Source organism: Aotus nancymaae, unplaced genomic scaffold (assembly GCF_030222135.1).
Source record: "Aotus nancymaae isolate 86718 unplaced genomic scaffold, 86718_ANA_hifiasm-v0.15.2.pri h1tg000016l, whole genome shotgun sequence".
NCBI classification, from domain to species: Eukaryota; Metazoa; Chordata; class Mammalia; order Primates; family Aotidae; genus Aotus; species Aotus nancymaae.
The window spans coordinates 32707576-32721432 of NW_026988428.1; the positions used below are offsets into that span (position 1 = coordinate 32707576).

A 13857-nucleotide genomic window follows, 5' to 3' on the forward strand; every position below is an offset into this window, starting at 1 on the left:
GGCTTTGGATGCCCTCAGGGGTCCCACTGACCTAGACCTGTCCAGTGGGAAGCAGGGTCCTTTATCTCACATTCTCCTGCTTCTTAAGGAGCAAGGATGGCTGAGAAAGCCTCTACCCATGCAAAGGGGGTACCCAGGCCCACCCTTGCGCAAATACTCACCCCACACACATGTCTAGAAGACTCTGCTCCAGACCTTGAGGAAGAAGACACAACTGAACTGGAAGCTATCCAGCTTCCCCAAATCCCATGACATAAAGATCAAAGTCTTCCTCCTCCATCTTCAATTGACCTTTCCCCCACTTCTTAAATCCCTAGCTTCCAATGGGGTATGGAACAAGTGGAGTATTCAAAGTGAGGTTTGAATTTCAGGAGGTAACTGGTAGAGCCCTAGGGTCTTACTCATTCCAGGGGGGATTTCCAGGGCAGCTTTGAGGTTGAAGAGGCTAAGAAAGGGCTTATGTTGAGAAGAGGTGAAATGGGAGGCACAGGTCACATACCTGGAATCACCTGCTTTTGGCCAAGTTCTATAACCAGAGGGTCTCTGGTCAGGGAGGTGTCAATAATACGTCCATCTACCAAGCTGCCCTGAAGGGAGAGAGTATCAAGAGCATACACCTAGCACCGCTCCCTCCCAGCAGGCGCGCAACACACACCTGGACCGCTGGGCGGCGGCAGCCCACTTAGAAGCGCAGCCTAGAGTTCCCCTTAACGGCAGTAAGGAACGGGAAGACCCAAAGGGCTGGCGCTTCTCGGAGATCTCTCCACCCTGCACTTCTCAGTGCCAGGTAGGAACTGGCAAAAAAAACAAGGAGGGGAAAGAGGTACGGAAGAGCAACGCCTCTCCCCTCGCCACGTGCTCGACGACCCCAGAGCCCCAAGTGTCTTCTCCCGAGCCGCTTGCCACGTGTCCAAGCCAAAGCTGACGTGTTTCAGCAGGGCGCCGCCCCCTCCCAGGCCCCGCCCCGACCCCCCAGACACCTCACCGTGTAGTGTATGTGAAGCGTGTCTCCAAAAGCAGCGGGCTCCGCACATGGTTCGGGGGGCTCGACCTACGATCGGACTACAGGGGTCAAGGATGCTCCTCCAAAGATCCCGTTCTCGCCCCTAGACCCGGCACCACCCCCAACTCAGTTCCCGCACTTCCTCTCCTCCCGGCTCCCAGGTTCGTTGAGACCCCAGTATTACCCAACAAGGCTCTGCCCACCGGGGCTGAGGGCCGGGACTATCTCCTCACCAGGGTCTCCACTTGGAGGGTCCGGACGGGGCTTTCGGTTTCGAACCCAGTTTCAGTCCCGCACACCGCCGCACTGAGCAGCAGCAGCAGCAGCATATGGAGCGGGGGGAGTGACGGGCGCAGGGTCATGACTGGGCACGGGGCAGGGAGCCGGGGCACCAGGACAGCCTGTTCGGGTGGCGGCGGCTAGGACAGCGTTCCCGCGGCGCCCAGGCCAGACTGGACGGGACAGGGCGGGTCGTGATGCTTGAGCTCCTCCTCCTGCAGCCCTTCCTCCACCTTGTCCCCACCTCCGAGAGGGAGGAGACCGCGGGAGCCCTCTGTATCCTCTAAGATCCGGAGGGCGCAGGTTCTGACCCATCCGTTAGACGTTCTGTCCCATAACGAGGGGTTGGGCCACATAATAACACCCATTTACGATTACTTACTGTGTGTCAGGAGCTAGTCTCTAATCCTCAAAACCACCCTGAAAAGTCGGCATAATTGTTTCCATTTTACAGATAAGGCACAGGGTGCTCAGGATAATGTGCCCAATGTCATCAGGCTAGGTGGTGACAGAGATAGGATTCAAACCCATGACTGCCTGAGTCCAACGTGGTTGCTGTCTGCTCTTTCCTCTACGCATCCTTGCTGCTATCCTGACAGTTTCTGGCTGGCAGACCCAACCCAGGCAGTTGTCAAAGGGAGGCATTCCTCATTCCTCTCCCACCTCCAACTACTTCAGCTTGAATTTCTGGAGGTTATAGATCCAAATACCCAAAAGAGGGCAGGGAGCTGTCCTGTCCCTGTCCTTTGAAAAGCCAGCTGAAAAGAGCAAGAGGCTGTTTTCCTGTAAGAACTGGGTAAATCCTTGATATTTTCCTCTGTTGCTACCATTTCCTTTCTCCTTTCATCAACAAACTTTTCAAAAGGACAGCATATGTAACCCCTTTATGTTTGTGTAAATACTTTGCTTTTTTTTTTTTTTTTTTTTTTTTTGAGACAGAGTCTTGCTCTGTTGCCCAGGCTGGAGTGTAGTGGTGTAATCTCTACTCACTGCAACCCTTGCCTTCTGAGTTTAAGCGATTCTCCTGCCTCAGCCTCCCAAGTAGCTGTGATTACAGGTGTCCACCACCACGCCTGGCTAATTTTTGTATTTTTAGTAGAGATGGGGTTTCGCCATGTTGGTCAGGCTGGTCTCAAACTCCTGATCTCAGGTGATCCGCCCACCTCGGCCTCCCAAAGTGCTGGGATTACAGGCGTGAGCCACCGCACCCAGCCAGACTTCACTTTTTAAAAGTCTTTTTTTGTGTGTGAGACAGAGTCTTGCTCTTGTTGCTCAGGCTGGAGTGCAATGGCACAATCTCGGCTCACTGCAACCTATGCCTCCTGGATTCAAGTGATTCTCCTGCCTCAGCTTCCTAAGTAGCTGGGATTACAGGCATCTGCCATCACACCAGGCTAATTTTTGTATTTTTAGTAGAGACAGGGTTTCGCCTGTATCTTCAGGAGATACAGGCCTGGTTGGCCAGGCTGCTCTCAAACTCCTGACCTCATGATTCAACTGCCTCGGCCTCCCATAGTGTTGGGATTGCAGGCGTAAGCCACCGCACCCAGCCAATGGTCTTAACTGTACTCATTATTCCTTTTCCTTCCATCCCATCTGTAACAACCTAGACTTCCTCCCTATCTCCTGTTTCTGTTAGTGGCTCTGCTACCAGCATTCATTCTTCTCTCATCTCCCACATCCAATGGGTCTACTTTGGGTTCTCCTTCCACAGTCTCTCCAGCTCTTCCCTTCCATTCCCATATCTATAACCCTCTCACCTCAGGATAAGAAGCCTTCATTATCTTTTGTATTGTTTTTTTTAAAAAAAGTCCCCTCAGCAGGAGGGAATTTCTAGGGGTGATGAAATGTTCTACATGTTGAGAGGGATGTAGGTTACATGGGTGTATGCATTTGGCAGAACTTACCAAACTGTATACTTATGATCTGTGCATTTCACTGTTTTTGAATTACGTATCAAGTCTAAGTTAAACAAAAAAACCACAAAACTACATATCCAAATCTCCCTTAAAGCTGGATATGGCCAACTGACTTAAGTTCTGGCCAAAAGAACATAAACAGAAGTGTTCCAAGTATTGTCTTTGACTTCCAAGAAGGCCCTTTAAAGAGTTAATTTAGGTAGAAAGGGTCCTTCTGTGCTGCTCTCCCTCTCCCCAATCACCTTTCCTTCCTTCTGTCTGCTATCTGGAATGTAGATGAGATGAATTAAGTTCTAGAAGCCATATTAGACCATGAGATGACCAAGAGAATGGAGGCTGCATGTTAGGATGGTGAAGCACGAAGCCTAAGTCCTTGCTAACTGGAGCCACCATGCCAGCTCTGGATTGCCTTCCACCAGACGCTATGTATCTATGTATCTATCTATGTATCTATCTATCTATCTATCTATCTATCACCTATCTACCTACCTACCTACCTACCTACCTACCTATGATGGAATCTGGCTCTGTTGTCCAGGCTGGAGTGCAGTGGCACGATCTCGGCTCACCACAACCTCCAGCTCCTGGGTTCAAGCGATTCTTCTGCCTCAGCCTCCTAAGTAGCTGCAACTATAGGTGCGTGTCACCACACCCGGCTAATTCTTTTTTTTTTTGTATTTTTAGTAGAGAAGGGGTTTCACTGTGTTAGCCAGGATCGTCTCAATCTCCTGACCTCATAATCCACCCGCCTCTTCCTCCTAACATGCTGGGATTACAGGTGTGAGCCACAGCCCCTGGCCTACCAGACACCTTTATTTTTTAGTTGTATTTGAAGCCCCATTCTTTGTGTGGGGGGGGGGGGGTGCGGGGAAGACTAGTCAAGTACAGTAGTGGGAAGGGGGAAAAGAGTAGTTCAATCTGTAACTGGCTGTGAATAATCAAGATGCCTATCTTCAAACCAGCCGCCACTTTTTTTTTTTTTTTTTTGAGATGGGGGTCTCACTCTGTCATTCAGGCTGGAGTGCAGTGGCATGATCTTGGCTCACTGCAACATCCGCCTTCTGGCCTCAAGTGATCCCTCCTGCCTCAGCCTCCTGAGTAGCTGGGACCACAGGTGCATGCCACCATACCCGGCTAATATGTGTATTTTTTGTAGAGATGGAGTTTCGCCATATTCCCCAGGCTGGTCTTGAACTCCTAGACTCAAATGATCTGCCCGCTTCCTAAAGTGCTGGGATTACAGGCATCAGCCACCAGACCAAGCTCACCATTTTTTCTTTTCCTTTTTTATTTAACAGTCTCCCTCTGTTCCCCAGGCTGGAGTGCAGTGGTGTGATCTCGGCTCACTGCAACCTCCACCTCCTGGGTTCAAATGAGCATATCTGGTTAATTTTTGTTTGTTTATTTATTTATGAAGGAATCTCACTCTGTCTTGCCCAGGCTGGAGTGCAGTGGTGTGATCTCGGCTCACGGCAGCCTCCGCCTCCCGGGTTCAGGCAATTCTCCTGTCTCAGCATCCAAAGTAGCTGGGACTACAGTGTGCGCTACCACACCAGGCTAATTTTGTATTTTTAATAGAGATGGGGTTTCACCATGTTGTCCAGGCTGGTGTTGAACTCCTGACCTCAGGTGATCCACCCGCCTCAGCCTCCCAAAGTGCTGGGATTACAGGTGTGAGCCACCATGCATGGCCCCAGACACCTTTTAACTAAGGCAGAAATAAACGTCTATCTTGTTTAAGAAAAGAAAAAGTCCGGGCATGGTGGCTCACCCCTGTAATCCCATCATTTTTTGGGAGGCTGGGGCAGGAGGACTGCTTGAGGCCAGGAGTTCAAGACCAGCCTGGGCAATACTGCAAGACCGTATCTCTACAAATAATTTAACAATTAGCTGGGTGTGGTGGCGTGCACCTGTGATCCTAACTACTCAGAAGGCTAATGTGGGAGAATTGCTTGAGCCCAGAAGGTCGAGGCTGCAGTAAGCTATGATCACACAGCTGTACTCCAGCCCAGGTGACAGAGAGAGACTTTGTCTAGAAAAATAAGCCCCTCATCCCTAGCCTCTCCCTACTTTGGACCATTGTGTACACTGTTGCTATCTACAGTTTCAGCCCCATCACCTGCCCACTAAAAAGCCTACCATGGCTTCACATTGCTCACATGAATAAAATTCCAACTCACTGACATCCCAGCTGAAAGCTTGTCCTCCAGCCCTAATCCGCTTTTCCAAACTTGGCTTTTATAAAACTGAATGCCTTTGAGAGACAGAAACCTCATGTTTCTCGTTTCTAAATCTTCATTGCTAGTATAGTGTCTGACATATAAATGCTCAGTAAATGTTTGTGAATTAAGCTATCCCCTTCCTGCTCATGGACTGTGGTCTGGCATCATACAAACCTACATCTTGTGTTTTCATCTCTGTGCCTGAACTCATAGGCTTCTTTTACCTGCCAAGTTTCCTCCAGACTAAGCTCAAATATCATCTCTGTGAAGTCCCGATTCTCTTAGCTAGGAGTGACTTCCCTGATTTCTGAGCTCCAGGCATACTCTTGTGGACATTATTATATTTTTCCTTTTGTTGCAGTTATTTGTGTATGCCCCATTCCTCCCTTCCTATGTCCCCCAAAGAGCCAGCTAACTGATGGCAAGGTCAAGGTTGCAATCATGTCTGGAGCTAGGTACTAGCTACACGATACCCTCCAAATAATAGATTCTAGACAGTATGTTTTATTTTGAAGAAATTATACTATGAAATACTGAGAAGCCATTAAAAGGAGATCTAATTATACTAATGTAGAAAATCTCTAAGGCAAATGTATATACCCTAAGTAAAAAAGCAAATAGCAGAATAACAGATGTGATATGAGCCCATTTATATTTTAACCCCTCCCCAAACATGTATCAGTACATACATTTAGAAAAGGAACTAGAAGGATGCACATCAAATAGCTCAGGATGGTTACGTTTGGGGATGGGAGTGCGAAGAGTAGAGGGGAATGTCCCACATGTTGCTCTGTATATTTATTACTTTGGTTATAAAAATAATTTTCCTGCTCAGATGTTACTTCTCAGGTTATAAATTTTTAAGTTAAATATTAAACGAATGAACAAGATATACAGCAATACAAAGGAATGAGTGGGAGGTGTTAAATGAGTTGTGCTAACAGAGCTCAAGGAGCCAGAGTGGGGAAAAACTATGAAAGTCCTTGTGGTTGCAGAGGGCACAGGCAGCTTTGTGGAGGAGGTGAAACTTGAGCTACATCTTGGAGTAAGATTTTTAAACAAGTGAGAAAGGAGGTAAAGGCAGAGGGCCAGATGTTTGGGAAAAATGAATGGACCAATTTGGCTCAAGTAAGGGATTTGGCCAGAGACTAGAGGGAGGTGGTTAGAGAGGGAATTAAGGACTAGTTGTGGAGAACCTTGAATATCAGACTAAGGCAGTGGGAACACATTGATAGTTTCTAAGCAAAAGGGTGACACGGCATACTGCACTGATGCATCAGCAGACTGGAACAGTGTCATGAAGGTGGAAGGCTATTGTCTTATCCAGGTCTGAGGCTCTGTTCAGGAACCCAAAGGGGAAGAGGAGTAGAGTAGGAGAGGGTGGTAGTAGAAATGGAAAGGGCAAAACTATTACAGACAATATCCACTCACAGGCAGCACAAGCCCACCTGCACCCTGGAGGGACCAGAAAAGGAGCTTTTTCCTGGATCAAGTTAGAAGAAATCTAAACAACAGAGAAAGGTGACATGATTCTTGGAAAGGTAGGAGAGTTGGCCCAACCCTGGCTGGAGATCACAGAACCGTTCTTAGAAAAGCCTCCACCCTCAAAGGTGTCTCTGTCAGTGAGTAAGAAAAACCCTACCCAGTCCCTCAGCTTCCAGGACTCATGGGGCACCTACCACGCCCAGCTTGGTTAAAGACAATGTTATTTCTTAATTCATTGATTTGTTCATCAAAGTTCCATGCCTATTATGTGCCAGACAGTAAGCAGAACACTACTTTTCAAAAAAAATTTTTTTTTGAAACAGAGTCTTGCTGTGTCACCCAGGCTGGAGTGCAATGGCGCAATCTCAGCTCACTGCAACCTCCGCCTCCTGGGTTCAAGTGATTCTCCTGCCTCAGCCTCCTGAGTAGCTAGGATTACAGGTGCATGCCACCACACTGGACTAATTTTTTGTACTTTTAGTAGAGATGGGGTTTCACCATGTTGGTCAGGCTGGTCTCGAACTCCTTACCTTGTGATCTGCCCGCCTCTGCCTCCCAAAATGCTAGGATTACAGGCATGAGCCACCATGCCCAGCTTAAATGTTAAGTGTTTATTTATAACACATTGTTAATAAAGTAAAAGTCTGAGTTGGCATATGAAAATCTGGGTTTAAAATTTGATTTTTTTTTTTTTTGAGACAGGGTCTTGGCTCTGTCACCAGTGTAATGGCACAAACACAGCTCACTGCAGCCTCAACCTCTCAGGCAATCCTCTTGCCTCAGCCTCCTGTGTAGCTGGGACCACAGGCACATACCACCATGCCCAGCTAATTAGAAACTTTTTTTTTGGGCGGGGCACAGTGGTTCACGCCTGTAATTCCAGCACTTTGAGTGGCTGAGGCTGGAGGACTGCTTGAGCACAGGAGTTCGACACCAGTCTGGGCAACATAGTGAAATCCCATCTCTATCGTCATGTTGCCCAGGCTGATCTCAAATTCTGGGCTCAAGCCAACCTCCTGCCTCAGCCATCCAAAGTGTTGAGATTATAGACATAAGCCACTGTGCCTGGTCTGGTGTTGTATTTTCAAGGGTATGCATATCCCAGCTGACTAGATGTTTTCTTTCAGGTATGTTTATGCACACATTCATCCAAGAAAGAAGAAGAGTTACATCCTTCCTCCACTCTTCCCCTGTGGCTGTTCTAACCAAGGAGGTATCATCCCATCCATGCAAGATTTGGCAAAGACAAGAACAGATTCTGCATCTCCTATCTATAGCCTAAAGCTAAGAGAGTGCCCTTTATTACTATATTCAGAACTCAGAAAGAATCCCTGTGGGTTAGAGCCCCAAGCTAAGCCCTCCAAGCCTTAAAAGTCCTTCTACTCAATTCTGTGCTGGGAGGCCCCAGCACAGAATTCTATATGGGATGGAGGGGTGAAGGCAGAGGTGGACAGGAAGCAGGTACCAGGTGGAAAACTCCATTCTCAAACCTGCTGCCTTGCCTGAATTGGACTGCCAGACAACTCTCAAAATGCCTGGTTTGTGAGGAAGCGTGGTGGAAGAAAGGGTACATGGGTAGAACTGGTCAGCCCTCTGCATAGATAGCCAGGGTTTTGGATTGAGTGTCCTCTCTCCTCCACCATGTTCAGCTCGGAAGCCAGAAGTGCTCAACTAGAGGCCAGATACTCTGTTCTGTAACTCACAGCCAACATAATACACAAACAGACACTCACCTTCAAGCCTTGATAATGAATGGTCCCAACCCAACTTCCTCTCTTCTACACCTCCAACCACTGCCTTTGGTGGCTTTGCTCCCTTTACCCTACTAAATGATTAATTTCCTCTGTCCTAACTCTCTTCCCTTTTCTCAGGAATTCAGTCATTCTTACCCATACCAGCAATCAAAGTCAGGAAACCCAATTAGACAGAAAATCTTGCAGAGGAAGGCAGGCATCCAGATCCTATCACTCCCCAGTGATCAGCATGACACTCTCTCTCTCCAGCTACTGGGTTAGAAAGTGACAGAACTGGATTCTGGCTCTCCTACCTTTGCACTCTTCAGAACTGGAAAAGCAGCTTTTCTGCCAGGTACAGTGGCTCGTGCCTGTAATCCCAGCACTTTGGGAGGCCAAGGTGGGCAAATCACTTGAGGTCACGAGTTCAAGACCAGCCTGGCCAACACGGTAAAACCCCATCTCTACTAAAAATACAAGAATCGGTTGGGCATGGTGGCACATGCCTATAGTTCCAGCTACTCCGGAGGCTGAGACAGGAGAATCGCTTGAACCTGAGAGGCAGAGGTTGCAGTGAGCCGAGATCACGCCATTGCACTCCAGCTTGGGTAAGAATGAGACTCGCTCTCAAAAAACAATTAGCTGGGTGTTGTGGTGTGTACCTGTAATCTCAGCTACTGGGGAGGCTGAGGCACAAGAACCACCTGAACCTGGAAGGCAGAGGTTGCAGTGAGCTGAGATCACGCCACTTCATGAGCCGAGATCACACCACTGCACTCCAGCCTGGGTGACAGAGACTGTGTCTCAAAAAAAAAAAAACACCCAAAACTTTTCTTAGTAATATGACTGCTGCCCAAAGACACTACTCCCCACACTAAGCAGTGGCAATGGAATGGGTGTCCCCCAACTCTCACAACCCCACATGGTGCATTACAGATATCCCAAAGGATTCCAGAGCACCCCAGAAATGGATCCCCAGATGTCCAAAAACATCGAATACACTAAATACATACTTGTCAACTTCCTGCTGTAACCAACCTAAGCGCTTGAACTGGAAGTGGTGTGTGCAGTGAATCCCCAGAGCCTTCAGACCTTCTACCTCAAGGCTGAGAAACTCACACATACATTCATTCTCGGCCACTGCCCCTATATTCTGGAATGAAGTGGAGGGTTTTGCCCTCCATCCAACCTTGGCCAACCTAAGCCCTTCCACTGACTTTCTACAGGCTCATTTGGGAAGCTCCCTTGCCGAGATTATCCTGAAATGAACCTTGGGTCCAAGTCTTCTGCCAGTCCATGACTAACGCTATTCATGTTCTGGAAGATGGGGTTGTTGTTTGTCCTAAGAGCTGGGTGCTAAGCATTTACCTCCCAGGTTCAGTCTCCTCTGAAGGTTTAAGCAACTGCCACGAGAGGGCTCCCCTCTACCTCCTTCCTGGCATTCTAAATTGAGTACTAAGAGACAGAAAGGAATAGCTCATCCTCTTCTCAAGTTGTTCAAGGGTCCAAAGACACCCCACTGGCCCACCATTCAACTAAAGTCCTCTCCATTATCTTTATCTTACGAAAGGTTGTAGCTCTGACAAGTATCTATTTGCCAATATCGAAATAAAACACTTGGGAAAGATACTCTTAGCAGCAGCCTGTCACCAAGCAGACCTTTAGAGGAGCCTGGAAGGAAGAAAGTGTCATCTGATCTTGAGGAGTAGGTGGGGAATGTTCAAAGTTGGGATTGATAAAAGATGTCTGGTTGGAGTAGTTTGAGAATTACATATGGCGGAAGCACTGGTCCCTGAGGGTGATGGCCTATTAATAACATAAGAGTTGAAAAGGAAACTTGGCTGGGGAGGCAGCAGGGAAATAACTGAATACAAATTATATGCTTAACACTGGTACTTGGGCTCTCAAACTTACTATATGCCTAAATCCTATCCCTTTCCCACAACAGCAGGCTGGGAAGACCTCTGTCCTCAAAGCTTAAGAAAACAGTAAGAGTGGGAAAGACTTGCCTGGCTTTCCCAGACCTCACCTACCCTAATGGTGGCACCATCCCTTTCTTTGCCTGGAGCCAGACACTGGTAGCAGGAGAGGAACAGAATAGTGGTGGCAGTGGGATGGGAGGATGACAGCTTTATGGAAAAGGTCTATTCCTCAAGACATTTGTGGGATCTCTGGATGAGGCTTGGCATCCTGACAATGAAAAACCACATGCCTGAAGTAGAGCTGATGCAGGGCTGTCAGTTCTAAGAAGGATCAAGGCCATTACACTGCCCAGACGTTTATCCTTCATGCTTATTCACTGCCAAAGTCCAGAACTAGACTGGTGAGAGGTCTCTGTTCAAACTAGAAGCACCTCATGTGCAGAGCTGAGGAGATCTGAGAGTAGAGGCATATGGGCCCTCCAAGTTCAGGGCCCTTCAGCCAGTGACGTCCCTACAGTCTACCAACAGGTGATAAATACAGCTAATTTCAGATTTAAACCTTTCAGAACTAGAGTAGGAAAGTCACAAAGCCCTCACACTCTGATGACCAATTCATTTGGGCTCCCCCCCGGGATATGATGGGAAGAAATAAGCAGTGTGGAGTGGGACTAGTTTCCTCCATAACCCCACTCTCTATCAATCAAGTGTGCCTTTTACTCCTTTGCTGAAAGAAGGAGCACTATGGAGAGAGGGACCAGAAACAGAACTACCCTCACCACTGAACCACTGCCCCATGGCTGTTGCACAGCAAGGATGAAGGTCTGCTCCAAAGCTGCTTAAAACAAGTTTAATTTCCAACCAGGGTCACAGTCATCGCGTTATCCCACATTTTGAGCAAGGATAGAGAAGATGAGTTATTAAACATATACAGTCTACATTCCAGAGGAGGAAAAAAGAAGAGAAAACCCAGTTCAGAACTGCAGTTACCACTATAACACCACAGACAAACTTTGGGGTGGGGAAGGGGGGAGTCCTCAGGAAGTAGAAAGCAGGAATCAGGGAAAGCATAAAATTAAACCTACCAGAGGACAGCAGGAGAGGGAGTGGGCAGAAATGGAATGAAACACCCAATCCCAAAAGAGCTGTTAAGTGAATGGGAATGTAGAAAGGACCACCCCTGCCAAGGGCTTAGCAGCCAGGGATACTACCAAGGTCACTTACTGCCCCCTGCTGGACAGATCTGGGGCAGCCCCAAGGCAACCTTTTAACACTTTCAGCCCCAGATTGGTCCCTAGAGCCCTAAAACACAAGGTGAGGGATGAGGCCTGAAGTGAAGAAAACCTATTTAGGACTGGCATCTAACTAGAGAAAGACAGGGAATGAGGCAGGAGAAGAGGTAAAGTCCTCAAGAACTACAAAGATAGAGTGGAGAATCCTAAGTTGGAAAAAAATATACATGGAAAAGGGCAAACAGGCAACAGCAGTGAATGACTTGAGATTGAAAAGGAAAGAGTTCAAGGAGGGAGAGGTAATGGGAAATAGAGCAAATAAAAAGTACGGAGGGAAGCATCCGTGGGGTCAAGGGAATGAATACATTTTTAAATCAAATAGAACCTCTAACACCCCCACACACACCACACCACACACACACACACACACACACACACACACACACACATGCACACTCGCCTAGAGAGCAAGATACCTGCACACACCTGCTGCATCCTGGGTAAAACATTACTAAGTAACTGGCACTGAGGGAAGATACCCCTGGAACCTCTCTTTCACAGTTCAATCTTGGATGGGGTTACTGGTATTGATCTGCCTGCTATAGAAAAAAGTGGCCAGGAAACCTGGCCCCATGGAGTGGGGCTTGGGAGAGCCCCACTGGGAAGGGGTCCCTCAGCCTTGCTGTGAGGGGGCCCTGGGCCCTGACCTTAGCAGAAAGGTTATGGGCAGCTGTCTCGGAGCTCAGGGCACAGCCAGCACACACAGGAACCCACAGGACAGCCATGTCTTCACAGAAACTACGGAAGTCAGGACACAGGCCAGGACCTCAGGGACAAGTGCCCCCTGCAGACAGAGAGATGCAGTAGCAGCAGCTTCTGAAGAACTACATAATAATGGGGGAAGACCACTGCATCCCACAAGCACTGACAACCACTTCAGGATTTTATTCCCTCCATTCTAACCCCCAGATCCATTTATGAGAAGTGAGTAAGGAGGGCAGGGACATGGAGGGTGAAGGGACAGCAAGGATGATCTGAGGGCCTGGAAACAATTGAAAATCTTCATCCTTTAGCACATGCTGGACTAGAAAACAAGAGTTGGAGAAGAGAGGGGCTGATACTGAGGTCAGCTATGTCACCCCACTCCCCAGCTCCTCATTAGAACACCCAGTCAGCCCTGGTCAAGCCAGCAGGACTACTAGGATAAGAAAACTTCTGACCAAGGACCGATGAATCATCCAGCTCCCAAGATCAGAAAGGTGGGGGGCACTGGAAGGCAGGAACAGGATTGATCCATGCCTCACCTTCTCCTAATAACAAAAGAGAATGAAGATGGAAAATCTGAGGCCTTCTCCTCCCTTCTCCCATGCCCTGGGTCCCTAACACACACCCTGGACTTGCCATCCCCACCTCCCCATCAAGCTCCAGAGGAACAGATCTGAGGATGGTGGGGGAGGATCAGTTGAACACTCTAAGCTGATAAGAGTGAGTAGGTTCCTCTCTCCTTCCCAGTGACAAGGCAGAGCAGGTGGCATTTCCTTGGGAACAGTCATCTAGAGATAAATGCCACCCTTCAGCCCTAAGAAGGGTGGAGAGAGGAGTACAAGGAAAACGGTGGTGGAGAATCCATCATCTGTCCTATCATCCAGAAAAACCTACCTGCAGAGAACAGGGTAGCCAAAGACTGGGGCAGTCTGGCCTGACTAATGCCCTCCTACCTCCTTCCCTTAATCTCACCAACATGGAAGGGGCAGATGACAGGCTCCAGTGGGCAGTGTCCTGGCTGCAAGCCCTGAGCTTCACTCCACCCCCTCCCCACTTCCCCCGGCCCCGATTAATATATCTCTCTCTATACATGTATATACAGGCGCACACATGCACGCACACACAGAGAGGCCCGTGCAATTTCCATGTAGAACAGGGAGAGGGTAGTGAAGGAAAGGCAGACAGGGAATAGGAGGGCTTGTGGGGACAGGGAAAGGACTCAGATGCCAAGAGCACAGCAACCACTGCCAAACAAAGAGAATACCCCACCCGACCTCCCGAAACCCAGAGGGTGAGAGAG

The 13857-nt window shown here is 48.4% G+C and overlaps 1 protein-coding gene across 5 annotated transcripts in view; it reads right to left on the reverse strand.

Moving 5' to 3' along the window:
* The window catches only part of FKBP11 (FKBP prolyl isomerase 11), a 16450-nt gene extending 3014 nt beyond the window's left edge, over nucleotides 1–13436 (reverse strand). For 2 of the 5 annotated variants that reach the window (XM_012441299.2, XM_012441298.2), the window contains exons 1-4: nucleotides 1237–13436; nucleotides 986–1051; nucleotides 500–587; nucleotides 162–195 (exon numbers count right to left, since the gene is read on the reverse strand). In XM_012441299.2, coding sequence (XP_012296722.1) covers nucleotides 162–195; nucleotides 500–587; nucleotides 986–1051; nucleotides 1237–1365 — 317 coding nt within the window. In that variant the 5' untranslated portion in view covers nucleotides 1366–13436. Of the gene's footprint in view, nucleotides 1–161; nucleotides 956–985; nucleotides 1052–1236 lie in introns of those variants that run through there. The other 3 variants (XM_012441300.3, XM_064377022.1, XM_064377023.1) reach the window with 3 other exon arrangements.
* Nucleotides 13437–13857: the final 421 nt, after the last annotated feature.